The sequence below is a fragment of the Pavona decussata genome, unplaced genomic scaffold (genome assembly GCF_977016875.1).
Source record: "Pavona decussata unplaced genomic scaffold, jaPavDecu1.1 SCAFFOLD_38, whole genome shotgun sequence".
In the NCBI taxonomy this organism is placed as follows: domain Eukaryota; kingdom Metazoa; phylum Cnidaria; class Anthozoa; order Scleractinia; family Agariciidae; genus Pavona; species Pavona decussata.
In genome coordinates, this window is record NW_028145460.1 from 5,948,955 (window position 1) to 5,974,740 (window position 25,786).

General features: G+C 37.9%; 1 protein-coding gene across 1 annotated transcript; it reads right to left on the bottom strand.

Moving 5' to 3' along the window:
* Positions 1-19,794: 19,794 nt before the first annotated feature.
* On the bottom strand, positions 19,795-21,452 carry LOC146483824 (uncharacterized). Its single transcript, XM_085105573.1, has one exon. It carries the CDS (start codon positions 21,263-21,265, stop codon positions 20,498-20,500), a length of 768 nt encoding a protein of 255 aa, XP_084961699.1. The 5' UTR covers positions 21,266-21,452; the 3' UTR covers positions 19,795-20,497.
* Between the last annotated feature and the right edge of the window lie 4,334 nt (positions 21,453-25,786).

Genomic DNA, 25,786 nt, shown 5'->3' on the forward strand with positions numbered 1-25,786 from the left:
AGCCAAAGGCTGCAGGAGAAATCCTCACGTTGTACAAATATGCGCATGCGTCTACTAACTTTATATTCAGGATCAAAATCACAGTGGGGTCAGTTCGCTACATATAAAGCCGACTTAAAAATGAAGACAAACAGTAACACGCTTCAAACTCCACGCATGTATACATCCATAGTTGTGCATATATATCGCAAATTCCGTTTTCAGATGTACAGTAAATGCATATTATTTTTAAGACCAACGTACAGTAGAGACGGCCTTTAAATTCTAGTACGAGGACGACTACGAATACGAGGAATTGTCTTCAAGTTTTCAAGCCTAAGAACAGATATATCCTAGGAAGCTTCATTTTACTCTTAGTGAGCAACGAACTTGACGAAGTTGTTTTGAATGATGATAGCTAAACCCTTTCGTGATTTCCGACAAAACGAAAGATCAAGATTTCGAGGACTTATTTTCGCCACTACGTCGTTCTCGCAAAAACTCGTAGTAAAATCACGACGGCTATCACGTTTTCCCGCCAAAATGACACTTATTCACCCACGTGCCCGCTCTGTCTATTGGAAACCTCCTAGTTGTACTCGCACTGGTTCTAGAATCTAAACTGAGGTCTCTATTATATGGTCAACTGTAACATAGTCAAGCAGTTATAAAAGATACAAATTTCAGTCAACAACTGGAAGCTTTAGAAGCTTTATAAAAAAAAGAAAAAGAAAAAGAAGTCGTTAATCACTGAACGAAAGAGATACTAAAAAGTAGAATGCAATCTATAATTATAGTAAATTTTAAAATCATTCAATTCAAACAATTTTTATTTTAAAGAGGGATTTCAACTAATTGAAATTCTATACAAGAGTAATAAAGCCATTTCTAAAAATGTAAATACATTCTTTAACATGTACCATAAGAAGAATAGTGTAAAATTGAATATAGACGCTATCGTAAATATATCATGTTTATGGTACATCCCAAGCAGGATTTCTCCAAGCGAATATATGACCATGTAAAAATGTAATTTTGTAATAAAACCGCAATAAACTGCATCAGTAACGCTTTATCATCAGTTCATTTGAGTATTGTCATGAGGAAGACTCACTTTAGCTGACGTAAAAACCTTAGATCAATAAAGACCTGTTAATTATCTTCTTCCTCGACGGGCTTAGCATTATTACCCATTTTTGTATTTTCCGGCCTTTCACTTTTGTCTTAAAGAGACTCGTAGGAAACACATTACATAAAAAATAATGGCTTTCACTCACAGATCTTCTCATTACAGATACAACCGATTAGCTCAATCCTCGTTTGAAAACCATTGAATGGAAATGGGATTTGTTTTAGACAAAAAAAGTTAGGAGAAGAAATAACTACATATTTTTACAAAAGCTTTAAGTTTAACTATTCCTTTATTTTAACGATCCGAAGTAGTACGCGCGTTTGGACAGTATGGACTGAATAAAAATGGAATGATCGAGTTCGATCGAGTGAAGCAATATAATTAATTATAACTTATTCTACATCCTACAATAAACAATCGCCGTTCACTGAGATGGATCGATGTGACAAATATTGATATATTTGCATGCGTGTTACTAACACACCGGAAAGCATGTGACAGTTAAGCCCCAAGAAACCGGAGTTTCCGTAAGGACTGCGGTCGAATTCGCTAAGAGGTACTTATACATGAAATAATTACGATGACATTTGAAGATATGCAGAAAGTGATGCTTTCAAAGACCCTTCAATGTGCTTTTCCATATAATTAATTTTCCCTGTCATGGTTATTTCTAGCTTTACCAAGTCATGCCATATTCACTGATGAACTGAAAACAGATATTTCAGCATGAAACGGGCCTTAAAATAACTGCACAATCAGGTCTGGAACTTAATTGAGACATTCGGCCACGTCTGAGTGATTTTCTTCGAGAAACATTCTCGGAGAGCCAGGGACCAGGGAAAGTCAAAACGACTGAAGAACATTTTGTGCGAAGAAATATCACGCGAAAACTGAATAAATGCAATTTTTTCTTGCAGTTATCTACACATCAGAAGTTGACAACTTGCCTCAATGAAAAACCTGAGACTTCTCAGTCTCTTGAGTATTTGCTCTATCATATTCCTTTCGAGTATAAAGTTCATAGTACGAACGTGATTTAGATGGCAGTACTGGTCCAAGAATAACGTGAACCTATTGTAATCCCTTTTGCCGTTCACGCAGTATTTTTTCAGTGTTTCCTATAATATGGCTCCTTGCATTGACTGATTTTCTCTTGACCAAGTGATTTCATAGTCAATCAAACACTTACGCGGAAGTGGTCTTAGAGTCATACATACAACTGAAGTAAGTTCTTCCAACTTGTCTATTAGAAATATTGCACTTTGGCGCTGACGTTCAATGGAGGGAAAGATAACTTACAATAACGTTGAAAAAGATATTTCCTTCCAAAATATAAATAGACATATTGCAAAGAGACAGAATAATATCTAAAACACTGTTCTTTAAAACCAGTCTTGACCTACTTCCAGACCTACCGGGTGGTGCGTGGAATGATTAGATGGTGAGTTTAGATGAATTTTCAATTCCGTTGCAACTGAGTCCGCTTAGCATTCTTAAAGATTTGAAGTGTCAAGCGTTGGCCAAACTGCTTTGTTCATACCCGGACTAATTCGTTGGTTCTGAGAACAGGAGAGTCGCAAGAAGCAACTAATTCATATTTAAATCCACTAGTGGAAGTGAAATATCGCGCCATATGTGATGATCAGTCAGATTGTTATTCTTGTGTGTCGTGACTTCTCTCTAAGTAGCAAAATACTCATGCAAAATTATTGCCTTTCAGCTGTAGTCCCAATATCATTTAACTGCTGTCGATAAATCATATCTCAATCAGGCTTTAAAATTAACGCGACACCATGAAACACAGCAAAGTACACTGCATGTGACAAGACCAGCATCGCTTCATAATCGTAGCAGAACAGGTGCCACTTATTTAAAGAATGGTGAGGACTAACATTTTTATAGCACTCCCCGAAAAAAAAAAGGTTAAAATAGATGTTATACAGATATTTGCATGTTTCCGTGCTGTAAGTGCCACAACTTTAATGCTGATGGCTCCAGTAATTTTGTCGTCTTTTCGAAAATGTCAACGAAACTGTCTCATTTAAGTGTGGTAAACACGAATTGGGAGCTTATATGGTCACGAAACGTTTATAACCGGAACTTGCAGGTTGCCAAAAGTAAAAGAAAATGATACTTTTCTTACACACTCTTTAAATATTCGACATTAAACCCCTTGCATCTTCTTCTTTTTTTTTTTAAACATCATGTTTAGTTAACATAACAACATACTGTCGTTACACTTTTGTGAGTCTATCTCCAAGTGACATGACAATTTGTATTGATTCGTCGACGTCTTTTTGTGTACTTTAAGTGTACTTACTGTCTATTAAGGAAGAAAGCTGAAAGGTAAAAATAGGATCGCGTTTCCTCGCTCAGTAAAAGACAAATTAGTCACGCGACAACGGAAGGACTGACAAACTTCTGATATTACTTGAATTCTAAGGCGGCCAAGACAACGAAACTTAAGGTGAAGAACAAATTTCTGTATCAGTCCACGCCATTTATTTGTATTATTTAAGCCACATTTTGTGAGCTGCATTAATTAGCAAACACAATTCTACAACTTAGAGTATTTAACTCGGCAAAATTAAATTGGCCAAAAAACAAAATTCTGGCAAAAAATTGCTAACTAGAGAAGTACTGACGAATCGATCACAAAACATCGACAGTAACTCAAAAGCAATTTATAAAATGAGAAAAGATAAAAGGAAAAGTTTCAGTAAACAAATGTGAGTAAGGGGATTCGATTGAATTTGTGGAATAACTGCAATACGCGCGGCTGAAGTTCAAAGTCTTCAAAAGCGAGGCTGACTGCCAATCAAATTCACGAAATTGTAGCATACCACGAAAGTTGTAACTTTTCTCTTCAAATAAGATGTCCATGAATTTTTTTTAATATAGCGAACCCAAATTTATATTGTTGAATCTCAAAACACCACCCTCTCCTTCCCCCGCCAAAAAATAAAGGAAAAGAAGAAAAAAATTAAGGAGCTCAACACTAAATTAAATTGGAACCTCTTTGGTAAGTGTGAGGAGTTTCAGATTCTTAGAAGAGATTTTAATCTCGAATTTCGGTTGATACAACTGTCACCCAAAGAAGGATTTAAGAGTTATCTACGTTTAAGTGCTGCATTATACTCCTACCGATGCAAAAATAATGTCGTGGAACTTGAATTAACAATTACCATTGTAAACCCGTTGATGATTTAAAAGGTTTTGAGGTCAGCGTCGCCAAATATAGACTAAAATTCTCGACTTTCAATATTACTTTATCACATCCTTTGTTATTACTGCAACTTAAACGGATAAGGCAAGTGGTAAAGTGTAAGCGATAAATCGAATCACGCAAAGTTTATCGAGGAAATGCGTTTTTGTCTCATTTAAGTACATTTTAGTATTTTGAATATAATGTCAAAGAAAAAAACATTTTGATATAGCATGATATATAGACCCTTGCAGTGTACTATGTTCAACAGCAGCACCAAAGCACATGTTAAAACATGTACGCGGGTTTAATTTGAGGAAACTCATAAGGTAAGCTAAATGGATATTTTTGTTTAATTTAAGAATTTTAGTAGTTTTAGTCAGTACATAAAATTGGGAACTTTCAATGGCATAAATTATGGTTGTTTTTGGTTTAACAACACCAGTAGGCACTAAATCCGGTTGAAACAGTTAAACTTGTTCAATTTTTTAATCACTCTTCTCAATTATAAAACGCAGGGATGCCTATAGAATTTATTGTTTGGTTCAGTTTAAAACAAATTAGTCTTAAGTTATGTGAATAAACATCGCAAACTGCGCTGCTTTTTTGGATGGGTTGGGCGTTTTCGTTTGGAACGATTCAACGTTAAGGTTGTGATTGTGATCGTCATTCAAGAGGTGTGTTCGGTAGAAGAAGGACTCTGGCCAGCTAGCTGGCTATAGCGGAAATATTTTCTTAGCTACGATATTGGAGTAGTAAGAAAATTACATGAAAAGCCTTACAAAAGACTGTAGTTATAACAACACTTGAACAGTTGTGGAAAGAAAGCCCGAAGTTTTTCTTTCTTTTCGCAACTGCTCAAGCTGCGTACAGAACTGCTATGGTCCTCCATACTTTAAGTCGTTCATTGGTAGTTCAAATTCATAATATATTTTATGTTCACTCTAATTTATTCATCCTTCTCGGGTTTACTGAAAACTCACAAAACAGCACCTGCCATGATAATTGTCTTGATAGCTCAGCTGGTAAAGCACTACATCGGTATCGCAGAGTTCATGGTTTCAAATCCTGCACAAGTCTGATATTTTTCGTCAAGATTTATTTTCGAAGCTGCTGAAATTCTCTAAATAACTGCGATTGTGGTGGTCTCCCATTTTTTTTAATCTTTCATACGTAATTCAAATATACAACTGAATATATAACAATTCGTACAGTCACTCTAAAATTCAGTATGGTAACCTGAGAAGTGAATTTGGAGGCTGAAACTAACGATCATAGAAGTTTGAGATATTTTGTACGGGTCAGTAAAAAAATCCCGCCCCTCTAAACTGTTTTTGACGGAGATAAGTCTTTTTATCTTCGCACCTGTCAATTTGGAGGCTGAAACTAACGATCATAGAAGTTTGAGATATTTTATACTATCTAAAAAAGAATCCCGCCTCCTTAACTGTTTTTGACGGAAATAAGTCTTTTTATCTTCGCACCTATCAATTTGGAGGCCGAAAACTAACGATCATAGAAGTTTGATATATTTTGCCAGTACTGTCAGAAGAAAATCCCACCCCCATTAACTACTTTTGACGGAAATACGTCTGTGTATCTTCTAACCCTATCAAATTAAGGTCATGAAACACTATATCTTTGTCTCAATGTAATTAGATTTTGTCTGGAAATTGTGCTGCTGGGTGATTTAAATCAGTAAAGCCCATTTGCAATTATTAAGGTTAATACCAACGAGTAAATTTAGATTATTCCAACCATACAAATAAAATGGATCGGTTAGTTGCGAAGACTATTACAGATTGAATCATGATGTTTTAAATCTTATTCCTCAATGTTACTGTTAGTCTCACACACAGTCGTTTTTAGGGAGTCGTATTATTATCCTCCGTCGTGACCGGCTAAAAACAACTGCGTGGGAGCCTCCCACGCAGTCATTTTTGGGAAATCGTATTACGGCTATGTTACGATCTGTCATTCAATGCCTTTCTGAAAGTCCTAGCTGGGTGTTGTTGAGTCCCTGAATGTTATGGAAGATTTTGTTATATTTATCCTTACATAATTTTTTAGAGTTATCTATGACTGAAGTTTTCAAGGCCGGCGGCCCTAACATTGACTTTGTTTGTCTATTTGATGTCTATTCGAATAGACATCAGCGTGAAAGGCGATAAAGATCTTCTCACAGAAGGACCAAGGGAGGAAATAAAGATAGCACCTGTGAATGTCTGATGTACAGATACACAAAATAACAGTTGCCGCGAGAACTGCTATAATCTTCTAAATAGTGCCATAGGAGGATCAGTTAGTAATTGTGAGATAATCGGTTTATCTTAAAAAAACGTTTTGCTCTGTTAAGGATTTTTATGGACATGTTAAGCCTCCCTCAGTCTCCTCGTAGTTTTCAATGTCGAGTTTCAAATGATTTTATTCACACAAGATTGTCTTTTGAAACACCTACATTGAAAGAAGCAGAATTTTAAAATAAACTTTGATCTTTTTTTCTCTTACCGTCCATTTTGCCGTTTCGAATCTATTCGAACATATTTTTGCGACAGATGTAGTTTTGAAAACTAAGTTTTCAAGTTGCCCGTGAAAGGAAAAATAATCAATAGATATACGATGAATGGGATCCCGCGTTATCAGTGTAACTTAGTAACTTATGTGATATATAGTGGTGAAAGTTTACTGACAAAGTTATAGACGGATGAAAACCGTTTATCTAAACATTTCTGATCAGTCTTTTGTAGTACAACGCAACGTTCATTGACTGTCGGGGAACTGATTTCACTAAACAAGCCCACAAACGAAAACTGTACAGTTTTGCTGAAATGTTTGCTCAATGTCGGTCAGCCCTAGTACTGTGTACTCTTGTGTAGCAGCCGGTTGCCCTCTTTTTAAGAAACCATTAAGCTATTCAGAGAGACTCGTAGCCACTGAGCGTAGGTCATTGCTTTTGTTGCCTTCATGCTCGTGCGTTTCCGACATCTTTATACTGACTCTGATTCTCCCATATCACCGTAATTTAAAATTTCGATGAAGTCCCAAACTCAAGTCCCAAAACAATTGACATGATTGAAAGAGCACCCTAAAATTAGTAGGAAAAAACAAACAAAACAACAACAACAACAAAAAAGGCCAAGTTTCAGAGTCTTTTAAAGAGGGAAGATAGCGGTATAGCTTCGTTAAGTCTGAACATTCAGTATAGACGTTTGTGTATGGAAACGGGCAAGTTGTGCCTGTTTTCATACAAACGTCTGCAAAAAGTCCTGAATTTATGGGGTTATATATTCATTATTTTAAAAGATAAGACTCTCAAACGTGGCCTTTTTACTAATTTTAAGATGCTCTTTCCAGCAGGGTCAATAGTTTTTCATTACCTGGACTACATACAAATTTTCAATTACCGTGATAAAGGTCTATGCTTTTCTTTCTGATTCGTAAATTCGTGGGAGCGCTGCCGAGGCTCTTCACGGATGCATAACAAATACCTTTCCATGGTTTTGGAGAAAAAAAATAGGGGCTAATCAAAATTGTTAAAAACATAATCATTGGATAAAGCAATTCCAGGGTTTTGATTGGCTTATGCTTTTCTTTCTAATTCGTAATTTCGTTGGAGCGCTGCCGAGGTTCTTCACGGATGCATAACAAATACTTTTCCATGGATTTGGATAAAAAACAAAAACATGACCATTGGATAAAGCAATTCCAGAGTTTTGATTGGCTTAGCGGTCATGGTATATCAGCCATTACACCACGCCCGAGAAATAGCGATCATTAAATTGTTTTCTGGTCGCTCTTGCAAAGCAAAATCAGCAAGATCTAGCAATATTTTCTTGGATGTTAAAACAATTATTACACTCGCGCTATTTGTATGCCAACTCGGCGCTACCTGCCTCGTTGACTATCTGTCATGTCATATCCAACGCGCGCTGGTGGAATAATTGTTAAATACACTTTTATGACTTGTAGACTCGCGCTAAGAAGAACTTCATTTTAATGTTTTTTTCCGTGCAAGAAGCGCTTTGCAAGCACCGTGCATGCACGGAGAATGACATTTTGAACGAACAAATATCAAACACTGCTGGTACCGGTTTGTAGCAAGAATTGGCAGCTACGCGCACGAAAGCACGATGCGCCAATCTTACGGTTGATGTTTCTATGAAGCTTTGTTTTCAGTAATGGACGCACGCTAAAAACAACGCTCTACCTGACGGCGTCGCTGAAACTGCCTTACTGTAAGTGACAGCGTGGCCTGTGGGTTGAATCTATTCAGTCAATGTATCAGTGTTACACATTACTTCCTTAGCAGTTTTCTATTCAACATGCATGTGGCCGGTTACCATCATAGGAATACGGCCATGCTAAAACATATACAGCCATGTTCAACAACACAGATACTCCGAACACTCACTGAATTACGTCTTTAGATATTTTCTATCTTTGAACATTGGAAAACAATGAAAAGTTTACACATTTTTGCACTAGAATTTCACTGCATGCACATTCTCAATGAGGCCAAGTTCTGTAGGGTACACCAGAGATTTATATATCAAGATACAAGGAAAACATCAGACACCAGATTGCCTACACTGCTGTGTTCTAAGGAGAGCGTGGTGTCAGGTGGTTCGACTACTTAAACAAATGACTTGAACTGAATAACGGTGTATTATGATATTTGGTGTCTGATAGATCATGTTGCACACCAGGTAAATAAATATCTCATATGTGGTCCAACAAGGAAATAATGATGAACATAGTCATGATTGGAAGCGTATTTCCTTGGTTTATTGCATAATGGTCCAAATATAATTTCCCTTTCGTGCCGGAAGTGAAGTGCTTTACAAGCACATTACAAAATATATTTTTTTCTGTGTCAACCGTTTTCTACACATTAAGATCAAACATAACTGCAAATTACCTTTTAGTATAAACTAACGTTGAAATTTCTTTTCTTTTCTTTTGGTGGGTTGAGGAAAAGCTCCCTTCCAAAAAAAGGCTATCTTACTATGTTTCCCAAATGAATAAATCATAGATTGTAATTCATCCATGCATACCGTGACTTTACAGATGATGACAAAATCTAATCAACAGGGAACGACACAATATTCAGACGCAAGCCTACAAAACGTTAAAACCGCAAGATTACACATAACCATCACTGAATCTCATATAACCAATTAAAGTTTGATATTAAGCTTTTAAATTTGGATTTTTGGCAACCCAACTGATGCTATTAAACGAGAAACAACTTAACGTTGCGTGATAAACACGATAGAAACGTGTGAAAGTCGTATTGGAAGGTGTCAAACTCCACAAGATGACCGCTGACCTTCAACGTAATAAAAAAAAACTGTTGTTTGTTTGCAAGTGGACGAGTTTTAAAAGCCTGTTTTATGCCCTCGTTGTAAACTGTCTCTAAATACCACGACTTGGCCCGTCGATATCAAGTTCCCTTGAAGTCTTCAGCCGGAGTAGGTCTAGCGGAGTGATTTTAAAAGGAATCTTAAGAACTGAGCAACAAGGTGACACACATGATTTGTGTATTAGTTCTCTTCCCTGTTACTCGGCTGTGTTTTCTTTCCCGGTGCTCTTGAGTGTCCTCGTCCTTCACTTCAATGTTATCTGTGTTCTCAAATATGATCTTGATAAAAGGAACTATGTTGTCATGTAATATAAACCAAAAGGGAAACACCAAACTCGCAGTGATATAGCTTGATCAGCCCCTGAGATAGAATGCAGTTGATTCTTACTACGTATTTTTCCCTACTCTTCAATAATTGCAACCGGTTCCGGTCAGCTGTGGTTACACTAATTTTATTGTGTATCATGCCAGTGATATCTTTTCAGCAGCATCCCCAAACTCAGCTACAAAACGCTAACAACTAAACTGGCCGAGGTCAGTTACTTTGTTATTGTAAATAAAAAATATGATTAAACTACGTGCTACTAAACAGTTCAAAATCACCTTTCTTTCAGTTTATTTCGACATCAGTTCAAAATAAAGCAAGTCAGTAAAATGGGATTTCAAGACGTACAGATGTTGCGTTCTACACTGAACTATGGAAATGGCCAGGAGTTGACACATGAAATGCAAGAAAGATGTAGAGAGGTCGCCTCGGAACTACGCTCCATAGGTGACACCTTGGAAGCGGGTTATTCACAAAAGAGTGGCATGTCTAGAATTACAAGAATCATCATTGGAGCTACGCTGTTAGGAATCGCCACAAACATTGTGTTGAGATATTTCGCCTAGAACTGTTTACACATAATGGCTGAGTCCCTTTGTCATTGAGCAAAACTGCAGCCATCTTTATGACGACTCTAGTTCTCGAATAAGGTCAGAGCATTACCGTTGAGATGGAAGAGAAGTTGCAAAAAGGCACTGGAACAAGCCAGTCTATAGGGTTATGTATTAATACCCGAAGAAAACAAAAGTATAACTAAGCTTAGAAAACAGCTGACTTAGCCGAAAGATGGTTGAAAAAGGCACATGATATTAGTACAGAAGCCCGGGCGAGCGTTTTATGTACCTGAAAAGATGCATAAATGCAACATATAAGAGCATTTAGTGCGGCATTTGAAAAAACCAGAAGATATATACAAAAGTATAACCGATTCTGTTTATACCAGTTAAGGTAGAAGGGCATATTTGTAGGAAAATTTTATAAGAGATTTGCTTGAGAGTGTTATTTTAACTCGTGTTTCATCTATTAACCGTTCGCTGACGGATCTGAGAACTTTTTCGTCATATCAATTCATTGAAAACAATGCATATTCAATCAAACAGTCGTGTAATATATATAATAACATAAAGTTTTGAGTTACCATTTTAGATAAAAATGTACATTTATCAAAACTGCTGTGGTTTCACTGAATTTCTTTTCTTTCTTTCATTTTTCTTTTAATGTAACAGGTTTCTTAGCTTCCGAAGTCTTATTGGACTTTGCACTGTTTTGTGAACACCGAATGTCCTTATGACACAATTTAAACAGCCAGTCGTCCTTGCAGACCGCACTTCATTTTATAATTCTATAACACTGCACTATTCGTATTTTGCTCAGTAAAAAAAATAATAAATAAAAACTAAAGAAGCAAGCTACATATAGGTAGACAAGAAGCTGCACCTTATTTACAAACTGATAATTAAGATGACGTCAGAGCATCGCACCTTATTCAGTAAACAATTATTTCGAGAAGATCTGAGATAGACGACGAGATTAAATTGTCACCAAAACCATTCTGTAATTTTCAAATTTACAAGTTTTCAAAATTTTCAATTTTCTTTTAAGCAGAATGTTTTTTAAAATGTCTTCCTTCTTAATTTTTGTCAGGAGGAAATATATGTTCATCCATCCGAAAAAAAAAAAATAAAGTAAATAAAAAAGTAACAAGGTCATTTGCATCGGAACGATTTCTACAGAAGAAGAACCCTTATCGCTATGAAGACGGCGGCTTTAGTTTTAATTTCTGTAATTTGAAATGAAACATTTCTAAATGGGCTCTGATTTAAAACGGCCAGGATTTTGTTACATGCAAGTGTACCCCAGTTGCTTCTATAATGGAACATCATATATCATTAGTTCAGACCATCCTTCTCGCTCTCGTTCTATCGGTTTTTACCGTCCTTGAATCAAATGCAAAGAAATTCAACTACATTTACGGTTAAACCAAATTAAACATAAGTAGAGTTACTATAAAGGACCCTTCGGAAACGTTTCACGATATAATTGTGTCCAATTTCTTACCTCAATTTCCATGACCAGGCTAGACTTGGTTCAGGCCTCTGTGGTACAAAATGCATTCATATCAGGTTATATTGTCCGTGCCCTGGTAGGATACGTTGTCATTGAGAAATAAAGATGTTTTAGCTTAGGAGCATCCGAGTAACCAGTCATTGTAACTTATTTTCTTCGAAAATAAAACTCTACTTTTTGGGATCTGACTGGGTCGTTCTTCAATAGACTGTCTACATAGACATAACTGATGAAATATACATAACAGTAGGTTTTTTAGGGAACGATTTGCGTAATAAACGAGACACCGAGAGGCGAGGTGTTAAAGACCAGCTGTTGTTTCTTTGAAAACGTGTTGCTATTGACTGTGATAAAAACTATATTTCCATAATAGTAGTTTTAAATTTACCATGGAAATAGACTTCGAGAACCGTACGGCGGAAACACTTCTTTTAAAAATGTAAACCAATTAGTGAGCAAACCTTTGTTGTTATTTTAAAAAAAAAATTTCCTTCGTCGGCGGACATAGTCATAAAATAAGCTATCCAACTTGAATTTGCTGTGGTTATCTTTCTGTCTGTATCTCTCTCGCGTTCTTGTCCGACTCGGACAGAATTAGAAGGAAAATATTTTTCATTCGGACGAACTTGTGAAATACCAGAGACGCGAACGACTTCCGAGAGTTTCGCAAAATAAAAAACTTGCCAGGAAGAAACGCTCTGTTACCAGAGTAACCATTATGATAGTCAGTATTGTAACTGCGATGATCATTCACTAATTCAGTATTGACTGTAGATGACCGTACAATTTTACCCAGATATATGATAACCTTCCATTCATAAATAAAATGCGATAAATGCCTCATTGTAAAATTTCCAGACGGCTACTAGCTCAAAGTCTGCATCTTAAAGAGTTCTGTTCTGCGAACAACCAAACTGAAATTATATGATCAAATTTTCAAGACACTTTTATAACAATACAAAGTTCTGTTTCATTCTCTCTCACTAAGTTCGTCCGAATGAAAAATATTTTCCTTGTAATTATAATTCGGACGGGGATGCTAAACATCTGTAAACATGCCAACTATACGCGCTAGAGACGCGAACGACTTCCTACATGCTTAAAAAAAAAAAAAAAAAAAAAAAAAAATAGAGAAAAAAAAAAAAAAACGCTCTACTGTCAGTGTAGACTATGGTAAAAGTACCAAAATAAACTTTGTTAAAATTATAATATATACAGTTAAAATATCTAGTACGAAGTATAGTGCCAAAGTTTATCACATTTTCTCTTGGGGCTGTACTGAAAGTCCGATTCTTGACAAGCAGGTCTTGCCACATTTAGAACAAATGAAAGAATCCGGTGGTTTCGCCTGCTCCGTTCTACACTTTTCTTTCAAATCCCTAATGTCTTCAGCAATAACGGCTTCCTTGACAACATAATGCTTGTAGCCTTGGACACGAGACTTCCACATGGGTCTCTTTAAAGCTCGATTCTCCCAGTTTTCCTAAGTGATACCCATAGGTTTGCGCCAACTAGGTCTCTCTTGATGTCACCCTTGTAACTCAGCGCGGTAAAATATACAGTACAAACCGGAATATATAATCCTGTGGCAAGCCCGAAATAGCGAATTCGAACATGTCGGGGCTTGAACAACTGTTTGACTACTAACAGTAGATGCATGTCACTAGTAGTGTAAAGGAAAGTGCCTTTCTTATGCGGCTGTCTGAGTCAGCTCGACAGGACAAATATTGGGTGTTTGATCTATATTTCGGTTCACAGCAACTCGGAAGTTTATACCACTAACGACTTACAAATTTTACACCACCACTTCAGATACTTGAAATGGATACAAGGCGTTTCAAAGATGCACAATGAATAATTGCGCCATGTCCATGAAAATGATTGCCAATTAGCTGTAATTAGTATGCCATAGGCAACTTAAAGCTTTCTTTTGCTGTTTTGACTGTGGAGAGGTTTCCGTCCCCTTCCGTTTAATTATTTCAACGTTCAGTATCAGTTTCAACGTCCGATTAAAGTTTAAAGGCTTTAAAGACACCCCAGGCGTCGTAACTTGGACGAGGTGAAATTAATAAATAAAATAAATGACGCCTTTGAGATCGAATTAAGTTGGTATTATTTCGAATAAATTATAATGAATTACCAGTTTTCCAGCGCTTCCATGCTGCTCTTATTTGGCCTGACTTTGATACCAGTCCTAGCTATCCCTATTCCGCTTTATTTATTAAGAAATAAAGATTAAAGGTATCCATCATAAATATGAAAATTCTTATGTTATAGGACATGCAAACCAAACTATAGCGGCGGAACCAGTCCTTCAGGTAAGTGTGGGGATCCGTTATCGAATGCTCGGCCTTCTCTTCGTGAGACGAAATATCTCGGGTTTCGACTAAAAAATGGGGAGATAAGAGAGACGGGGGGGGGGGGGGCACTCACTTAGGCCCCTCCCCTCTATCCACTTTTGAATGTCGTCTGGCTATAGTCGGTCATGATTCTCTAATCTTATGCACTTATCATTGGCTTTCCCGGGGGTTGACCCCCGGGACACCCCCGGGGATTTGTTTTAGCGATCAAACAAAAACCTTCTAAATCCCCTGGGAATAGGGCATAAAAGTCACGCCAAATCCCCCTCCCAAGGGGCTTAGGAGAGAAAACATCAGCTTAGCTTTAAATATCTGCTGCAGATGCAAGCTAAGCCACAAAATAATGAAGGTACATGTCAGCTCTAAGAACACAATAGCTGTTTTTCGTATAAAAAGCAACTCAGAGAACTAAAAGACAGCGCAACAAGCTATAGCACTATAGCTCTCGAAAGCGAGCTTTGTAAAGACGAGAATCTGTTAGACACTCATTTCCGTGATTACAAACTTCCGGCAATCTTCTAGCCTCCCACGCAGACGTCCTTAGGGGTTCGTCACGCGTTTCCTTCCCCACGCGTTTCCTTCCGTTCGTGGGGAAGGAAACGCGTGACGAACCCCCTAAGGACGTCTGCGTGGGGGGCTAGCAATCTTCCCGCAGCGAGATACAATAGCATAAGCATAAATTCACGAGTTAAGAAATCCACGGATCCTGTATCTTCACAGATAACATTTATTAAGTGCTACCTGAAATCTTGCAGTCAATCCAAGCCGATAAGCCTTAACAAATGCCACAGAGCTAGCATACACAATGGCATATCAAAAACTAATCCTTATGGCTCAGAATGATCAGTAAGAAACCCTACATTCAGTATATTTGAGAATTCCCCCTCATGATCAAGACAAACACCATGAAGCAGAGCAGTCGCATCACATTTTGATCTAGGGAAGAATATCTTATACAAAAGGAAAATCGCTGAAAGACATACTTGTAAAAGCAAAACTGAAAAGGCTTTTATCAACACAACGGACACACAGTGGGAGTCGCGCAGCTCTGTCAACCCCATTTTAACATGCCATGTACCGCTGACCAATGATGACCAAATCCCGGGGGTGCATCCCTGGGGTCTGAAGCGTTCGTTTCCAAAACTAAACAATGTCCCCAACCCGCGGGCCCAAAAATTGTCAAAAATGTACAAATCCCCGCATGTTCCCGGGGGTGTACCGGGGGTCAACCCCCGGGAATGCCAATGATAAGTGCATTATAATTAGCAGGTGGCGGAGTTCGACTTTCTTTAAGCCATTCACTTCTACAAGTCAAGCGTATTAGTTGTGGTTGTATGATTATTAACCAGGCTGGTTTACCGCGATTTTTGCTATTTTTTCCGAGATGCAGTAGAATTACTGATTACATTCTACGCGACTGGACATCATTGATAAATCGCTTTTTTACCTATAATGTCCACAGTAATATTTGCTGTTGTGAGACTGATGATGTATTATTTAGTCAGTGACACAGGCAGGCTGGTTTACCGCGATTTTTGCTGGTTGTACTGGGGTGTGCATTCTACGCGACTGGACGTCATTGATAAATTGCTTTTGTACCTTTAATGTCCACAGTAATATTTGCTGTTGTGAGGCTAACGATGTATCATTCAGTCAGTGACACAAGCATGCTCGATAAAATAAATCCAAGCTTTTTCAAGAGGACTCGAAACTTTAATGATTACTAGTTCGTATGCTATAGTTATCACTGAGCCACAGGAGACTTGTGGGAGCTTCGCCATTATTAAACGAGCACTGCATGTGAAAAACATCTTTTATACCACTGGAATCCTGTGGGACTTTCTTCAGGCTGTGTCACTGACTATATAATACAACATTCTCACACATTTAAGTTTTAACAAACTTGGTTTTAAAACTAGGTTTTAAAAAACCTAGTTTAATGGCCTTAGCTCCCAGGAGTCTCCTGTAGCTCAGTGGTAGAGCATCCGAACTAGTAATCGGAAGGTCTTAGGTTCGACTCCTGATAGGAGCACTCGGATTTCTTTTTTCCGAGTATGCCTGCGTCACTTTCTAGAATAATCATCATTCTCATTCATTCACCAGGCTGGAAATATACCCTCACATTTCTGTCATATACCACACGTTCGACATTCAAATCCTAGCAGTATGCAGGATGTTTGTCCCATGAACTTAGTTTAATGGCCTTAGCTCCCACGAGTCTCCTGTAGCTCAGTGGTAGAGCATCCAAACTAGTAATCGGAAGGTCTTAGGTTCGACTCCTGATAGGAGCACTCGGATTTCTTTTTTCCGAGTATGCCTGCGTCACTTTCTTGAACAATCATCATTCTCATTCATTCACCAGGCTGGAAATATACCATCACATTTCTCTCTTAAAAAATACCATCACATTTATTCCGCACGCGGTTATATGTGTTATACAACAGATACAAGACAAAACCCTTCGCAATGCGCTGCAAAACGGACCGAGATCAAAGTCAGGTTTTCCAACGAGAATTTGTTCCTAATAAGCTGAAGAACGTCAAATCGACTAAATGACTTTGTGACAGTCAAACTGACAGCGCCCTTTACAAATCCTAAGTGATTCTACGAGTGATTATTTACTTTACGTCTCTTAACACAATAGGACGCTAATTTGTGCATTTAATTATGTGGACGCCTACACTTAGTCATACCACCCCGCATCGAGATGGAAACTGCGGACGAAACTGTGTTGCCAAATTTCTGCCTAATAAAAACAAAACCTATTTAATAAGAGTAGAGAGATCCTTAAGGCCAGGATACACTTTGTAACCGATTTCGCGCTGTGTCCCACAGAGCATCACACTAAAAAAACCTCAATACAAACGTTGTTGGATCATGCACTGAGACAATAATTGTCAAAAACTCAAGTCCATGCGACAAGAACGCAAAGTGATACAGGCGTTTATATTGTGTTCGTTTTCTAAAATCAACACTGGTGTCAACGCTCCTTTTCCGATACCTAAAAGAATCAAACAAATAAAACAAAAAGCGGTAGAAACGTCTTCCATCCTATCAACAAGTGACATGTCATAAATCCAAATGGGAAGGTTGGCTCAACGACACAAGATATAATTAAAGCGATCGTGGCGTGCTTTATTAAGCCTTGCACACGTGGATCATTTCGTTAAATGTACCTGAACGCATGAGGTGTAGTTAGTCATTCGTAACTGCAGATCCAGGATAAAAAGAAAATGAAAGAACCTGGATTATGAACCGACAACAGAGGCGTCTGCTTTGTATTGTGCTTAGTACTGTTATTGTATTGTTATAACTTGATCGACCGTCCGTAGAGCGTGTACAGTGTGCTGCCATATCCCAGCCCAACCTAACCCAAACTCATAACACTATGCCGTGAAAAAATAGAATAAAACAAAAACAAAAACAAAAAAGCAAGACTCAACTCCCCTGAGTTTTTGAACAGCCATGTGAATTTTTTAAAGTGCCTCCTTATTTGCTATGAAAAGGTAAAGGAGACCAGTGGTTTTTAGTCGTCACCCGGCAACGACACAATCAATTAATTACTCGACTTCGAAAGCACAAAGTCCAATATTGCGTTTGCGTGTGAATTGCAATTAAATCGACTAATTTTCTCCGTCTTTTACGGTTCTTTATAGGGCCCCAATCTCTATTTAATCGCGAAAGTTAAAAATATTGGACCTGAGGGGCATATGCCTCGTATTTTGGGAAAGGGTAAATCAAGGCAATATTGAGAAGTACTGTCCACATTGTGGTGTTTAGCATTCTATTATGCTGCATTAGAATGGTTCTAGAACATAATCTCAGTGCAATCTCATATAAAGGAAGCCATCCAACAGTACTTTGCATTGGTAAATTCTTCTGATACAAGGTGATTCTAAGCCGGGTTTTAAGTCTGTGGACGAAAGCCTGAATGGTGACCGATGAAAAGCCATATATGATTCTATTTCTTTCTCAAGTTAAGCCTACGAAAATTGAACTAGCTGAGATTATTTTCAGATTAGAAAGATCTGAAGGATTCTAATTCGTTCCATTTTGATTCAGAGCAGAAGAAAGTGAAAGTCAAGATCATTTCCTTTGCTTGAAAAAAAAAAAAATTAATAGGTCGCTCTTAGTTTAATCTTTACTCAGATCGCCATGGCAGCGAACGATTGTTTGCAGGTTGGTTTTGTTTTGTGTTTTTTTTTTAATTTCATTTTAACGCCATATAGTATATGCATCAGTTTGTCATCACCAGGAAGTGTTTAGTGCCTTAAATTAACAATTGCCGTTGCATTTCATTTGAGCAGAATAGATTCACACCGATCCAATCTGCACTTTACCCAACTTAAAATTTTTGACGTTGATGGACCTACCCCCTTTGCACATTTAGCTTAGATTAGGCCATAAAGATTACAGTCACTGTTGTTGGCTGATTTGCTGAAATTTTTGTCAGATTGAACAGGGATTGTATTAAATTCGATGGAGCTGATCAGGCCACCAGGCCGAGCTTCGAATTCAACTCTGAATACTCCGACCTTTATCCAGCTGCCTGAAGCCTGACCAAGTGCACGTGGATCGTGATTTTAGATGCAACACGTGAGGTAGCTTGAAGTGTAGCTAGTTTTCGTTGACCGTCGATTCAGAATACGAAATGGCATGGAAGCAGAGAAACACGGTGATGACTGTCTCCTAGGCCTATATCTAGGGAAAGGGTTAATATAAATGACTCTTTATTTCGATTAAGCTGGACGAGTTTGAATGAAACTTAAGGTTCCTCAGGATCTCCATGGCAACAAGATGATTTGCTCTAGCTTGAGAGGGGATGATAAAGGGTTATTTAGTTTTACACAGTTGATCCAACAAAAGTACACAGTCCGGCTGATTTCCTATTATCAGCCGATAGCGCATCTTATTGAAGTCATTCATGTCAATTACATTTATGCATTAGGAAAATATATATAAACTCTTAACATCAGCAGATTCAAATGAGAGATCGGATAATCATGTCAGTGAAAGACCTAATACGGCGGTTTTTGGAACTGGCAAAAGTTATTCAAAAGTTTTATTTCTTTCATCTTGTTTTGGTGCCAACTATTCATAAGGTTAAGCTCTTGAAACGAATCAAAATAGACTTACACCTTTGATAAATCAGGCAGCCGGCCATGTCAGAGATTTACTTTTCGTTAAAAAGTGTCCAGTTTGAGTGAAGTATTGTGTGCAGATTTCAAACAACATTTGTTATCAGATGCTGTAAAACGTACCGGGAAACAAACCTAAAGACGTCGCTGTCAGTCGCAAAAAGGACCTTACACGTCAAAGATACGAAAAGCTTTTGTTGGAAAATAAACAATACGTGGGTCTCCAAGGATTTATTGTCAGCTTTATTTCAATAATTTTTTTGACACTAAGCTGATAGATGATCAAAAAGAATACCAAAGAATTCTGTTTCTTTAGGCGTTACATCACATTCAGGATCAAGTTAAGCTCAACAAGGAGATTATTCCTGTACTCTTCTACCTAGTTATATAGCGAACGTAACTCCTGTCTGTGCTATCATATAGTACCTACTTTCGACAAACAGCATGAGATTAAAGTGTTCGTAAATTTAAAATTCAAATGAGGCAGTGTAATATTTGTTGATCAAAGATAGTATAACATTTACATTTAAGCATTGTTTCCGGTTAGTTTGCCTGATCTTATATCGCCGGTTTATATTTTGCTCTACAATTTCACAGAGATGTCCATTAAAAGTTCCACACAATATTCTATTCTCCATAAAACATGATTCACTGTTAAATGATGTGTTATACGAAAACTTGATCTATTTTGAAGCCCCGAATTCGTTATTGTACACAGAATGTCATGTACTTAGCTTTTTAGTTGTCCCTTAACAATACAGCCATACATCCTCAGACAAATTTGTACTTTTGAAATGTTGGCCATTTCTTGAATTGATTTGGCAGCTGTTGCAACGGTTGCTTTAAAAGCGAGAAGTGTTATCGGTAGCTCCGTATTCGCCAACGAATCACAGCAATTGGCGCTTGTTGTTCCCGTAATTAGTTTGATACTACATATGATGAATTGGATGAAATATAGTCTCGGGATTTTTTTCGTCAGTCTGGAGGTCTTCCAACCTTCTTTCCACCATTTTTTCCAAGTCAAGACAGGGCCTGGAAATTTTTAGTTTCTTTTTCAAACTTCCTCGACTCGTTTTATATCTTTTTCTCCTGGCATCGATCTTGTCACTTTGATCCTGGGCTGATCCATTCTTTCGAGCTGAATAATTATCTGTACCGTCCGATTTCCCCTGCAGGGACCTGTCCTGTTCAGATGGTTTAAATTTACTCTTAAAAAGCTCTCGCAATTCATCATCGCTGGAGCTTGATAAATCGAGTGCCTCTTCTCGTTTGTTGCACGCAGTGTTCTGTTTGTCAAATGCACACTCTTTCTTACGGCTCATTGACGGCTTCACAGTCTGATTTCGCTTTAAATTTCGTTTGTTGCCAACAACTTTGACGATGCAGACCTCACTGATAAGCTGCGACGATTCTCTGACGTCGAGATGCTGCAAATTACGGCCTACACGCTGAGCTTTGATCGTATGATTTGCATGGTTTTCAAATTTGCTTTTTGTGTGCGGTCTTTCGCAGATGATCCATTCCGCACTACCATTCGACGCAAGCCTAACATCAACAGCATGATTATCGGCTGCGGCTGCAGAAAGCTGCGAGCCAAGGCTTTCAGTCCGGCGAGCTAGACTGTCTTCAAGTCTTTGTCGCCCGAATTGTTCTGTGAGGCTGTCGACGCGCGTTACGTCCGCTACCACCGCGGCCATCGCTATCAAATCAGTTTGTACCGTATCATGAGCTGACGGCGGTTTGGTCTGGTCATCAAATTGTTGCGTGCGGCGAGCGAGTCACCGTGTTGTTATGAGCTGTGTTTAAAAGATGACTGTCCCGATGGGAAAGCAGAAAGCAAACTTCATGATGTTTTCGTATATTGTCGATATGACAATGATAGTATTTGCGTTTGATTCAAAAAGAGTAAAGTGATGGACAAAGCCATCGCTTCCTATTGGCTGAAAATATTTTCTCATCTTGTGCTTTAATTACACGTGAAATAATGAACATGAAATTTTAATGAACATTTTTATTTTTATTTTTTAGTTTAGTATACTCGGGCACAGCTTCAAACGGACCAGAAAAAATCTAATAAGCGTGTGCGGACATATTCCCCAAATTTATAACGGACTCTTACCCACGAAAATTTCTGTTTTGTTTCTATCTTCTGATAATGTTTTGTAATATTTCGGCCTTGTGTCAAATTTTTTATGACTTCCTTTTCCGCACGTTTGACTTATAAATGCCATGAAAACGAATAGTGAAGCTGTATTATCTTCATTGTATTTTCGCCTTTTCTTTAATCTAACGTTCTAATTAATGACATTCAAAATATATACAAAAAGAAAAAAAACCTTTTGACAGATAGAGAATTGAGTGAGCCATTCGGCGTTAAGTAGCAAAAGTGCCTGTTTTCCTCATGCGCAAAAAGGCGAAATTATAAAATAAAAACAACTGAAGAGCGTTGCTCAAAAACAAAACAAAGCTTTGCCGTGAAGCGTTATTCTGTGGTCTCTAATTCACCGATTCCCGCGGCCATCCCAATTTTGTTTAATATTTTTCCCGCCATTATTTGACCTGACTGGCGCCGGTTCCTGCTGTTTGCGCGGTACAATATTTGTGTTGCTTAGGTTATTGATAAAAGTGCTATTCAGAGCTGTATACAAGATAAATTTACCGCCAAATTTTGTTTCACAAGCACGTGTTGTTGTTGATAGTTAAGAGGCGTTTTTGTTATCAATGTTTGCCTGTTGATTTAGAATTTGCTAAAACACCTTCTTAGCCGATGGTCGTGAAAAGTTCACCGGCCACGCTGACTTCCATTTTGAATGACAGAAGCGCCGATTTCATTCAAGATTTATTTCACTTGTTTTTCCCTTGTGGTAATAACGAATGGAAAACAGGTTAAACTAACAAAACAAAAATGGTATCAGTGTAAAACAAAATGTTTATTAAAAAAGGAAACGATCGTTAAATTTGTCCCTGATAATCTAGAACACGTTAATGAGTTAAAAGCTTTTAAATAAGCTATAAAAGCGCTAATTGCATCTCAATAGAGAAAATTCTTTATTTTTCCTAGCCGAAAATTGATCATGAGATTGTTCCGTTGTTTCTCTTATACAGCAGGTACTACGTAGCGTGTCTATGAGTTATCTCAGTAAATCGAATTCTTTGTCCTTCTTTGAAATGTGTAATAATAATAATCCTTGTGGCGCATTGGCCAGCGAGTACAGCATGTCACTATCTCAGAAAATGGAGTGAAACAAGGTTGAGTTCTCTAATTGTTATTTGCAGCTGAATAGCTTTGGGAAAATTGAAAGCAAGAAAAATTTCTTGACCTAAGGCTAAACCTTCTGGTTACTGAAGACTTATTCCCATTTGAAAATTTGAATAATGTTGTTTATTTGTGATTCTTTTAGTACAACTAAGTTAAATGCGATGCTCGTTACTAATTTGAAAAAAATAAAATTACCCACCCTATCATGTATCATGGACTATGGACTAGTAAGATAGCTGTATATTTTTTTTTCGCTGCTATAATAATGTCGTTAGAATGTATCTACTATAGTTGTTTTTATCGTACTTTTGCCGGCATATCTGACAAACCCTCATCTCAGCGTGATCCTGGCGTCAGAGGGCTTAGTTTACACTACGCTACTGTCGGCTTACGGCATGCAAGTGTACGTACCAGCGAAACAGAAACAGGTGCCGATATGCAACTCAGGCAGGATATGTACTGAGTGAAAAGAGAGAAATAAAAAGCTTAAAACTGGTGAACTATTTCTGTCGTTGCCAATGGAAAATATCGCCCGCGTTGGCTGTTATTTGAAATTTGAAATTTTATTCACTGAAAAAAAAGGAAGAATCACCTATACACAGCATGTTAATTAACAATAAAGAGATCAACCATCACATGTACTGCAGCAAACGGCGAGGATCAGCTGCAGGTTTTTACGGGTTTACTCGGTAGTCCTAAACGCCTTGCTCAATCTCTCCAAAGCTCTTATTTGTATGGTCGCTGCAGCAGTTTATAATTAAGATTTTACTGGATCTTAAGCGAGAACCAACCTCTACAGTATGAACAGTACCACAGGAAAGTAGTGCAAGAGGCGGATTCACATATTTGCGATTTGGGGAAGGGTGGGGTGTGGGTAGGAGGGGTGGGGTGGGGGGTTCAAATATCACTTTTCAAATAGATAACATTACGGAAAATGTCCCTCATGGTTATTGCTGCCTCATACGAAATGTTCACAAATATTTCGGTATATCTTTATTTTTATTTTCCATGCAAAATTGAAATGTATTTGGAAGAAATCCTTGAAACAGTGTTCTCCCAGCAACGTTTAATTAGATAACTTGAGCGATAAATCAATGGTTATAATCATTGTCTGTGAAGTCCGTCTGACCGTCTGTCTTTTCGTTTTTTTTTTTAATGTGGCACGTGGTTATGTCGTGTCGTGAACTCCGCAAAACTCAAAATAGTTAGATTTTGAAAATGCAGCGGAGAAAGATACGTTAACCAAATTTATGAGGATTAGTACTTTTGAACGGGGAGGAGGGGGGGGGGGGGGTGGGAGGAAGGATGGGGCTGCTAAGTCGGCAATTAAAAAAATGTAAACAAGTACAAAAGATTTTCATAAACCATCAAGAAATATGAATGGTCAAGATCGAAGAAAATTGACTAGAGATAGATTGTTGTTGGGGAACACGAAAAAATGTAATTTAACCTGCAGTTTTCCAAGTTTAAGAAGTTTTCAACTCTCGTGTGCACAATATAGGGTTACAAAACTTGTAAAATTACTGTTGGAAACCCTACCCCTAACAAGGTTTGCTTGGATATGCTAAACATATTTTTAAGTTTCTGAACAATAGCCAATATCGGTAGACAGTCATGCTTTAATTAATGTCATAACCATTTCGTCTCCCCCTAATTTACATGGACGCAACCCGCGTAAAACAGTCCGCGAAGAAGTGAAACTGCGGTACAATAATCTAAAGCTGCTTTTAGGCGGTAACTATCCTAGAGAACTGGCAAGTGATGTTTTACTTTTTGGTTAGTGTAAGTCAGATTGATAATTAAAAGTTTCTTTGCACGTGGATGCCGACTTGATTGAATACAGGCAGATTTCATTTGCATGACGCCGGACTGTCTGAGCCCTTTTAGTACAGTTTATTTTCTTTTGTTTCTTATTTTACTTTAATTACCTGAGGAGGAAATAGAACTTATATACATGTGGAAGGCCTCTTCGGACAAACAATGCTTCAGTAATATCCAGCGAAAAAGTAAATTGTACCTGATCGAGTGTACAAGAGAGCAGTCCTTTCGCTTCGCACTTTTGAAAGAAGATTACTAGTTAATGTTAATATGAATTGTTTTAGTATTGAAACAATCAAAATCCCGGAAGAGAGAGGATTTACGGTTCTCGTTAGCATCTTTTCAAAATGAATCGACATAATCTGTTCGCCTAATAAACATCGACAAATCCTTAGATAATTGCCAAAGTTGTGTTGAAAATTTAATTCGAAAAGCAAGTGAGACGGTCTAAACGAAATTTTTTTCTCTTGTAATTCGCTTAAGAAAAATGGGGCAGGCCGAAAGCGTGGCTTCTGTTGGTTTCACGCGCCGGAGCTTGCGTCTATCCCCAGCTTAACGTCCAATTTCCTCGTTCGCCCAGACTTTTCGCTGGAATACCACACAAAACCAACACAAAACACGGACTGTTCTGTAGTTTTACTGCAAGGTGGACAAGTAGAATACACTAAACTGCGCATGAATGAGCACTGCTACGTGCTTTTTTTTTTTCTCGAGCAAAGTAAATACCTAACATGGCGAAAGTTTGTAATGTTATATTACAAAATGAGAGGTGATCTGTTTGGAGCTTAGTTGAATAATACTGACGAAGCTGTTTAAATTTTCCGTTGTCATTTTTATTCCGCGAAAGGCCTAGATGTTAAGTTTAAGAAAGAGCTGGCGAGAATACTGGTCCCAATCTGCCTCAGGGAAAGTTCATTTAATATGGAGAGGGGGGTGCATAAAGATATTGAGGGGGGGGGGGGGGCTGAAATTTTAGGAACGTGTGTTGGGGGGGGGGGGGAGCTCTGGAAAAATGATAGGGTCAGGGCACAAGGGGGGCGCCCAATTTTTTCCTTGATGTGAACAGTGCTATTTTTAACTTATGAATGATAACAAGCAAGTTTCCATTCAATAACAACTTTATACACTCGATTGCAAAAAC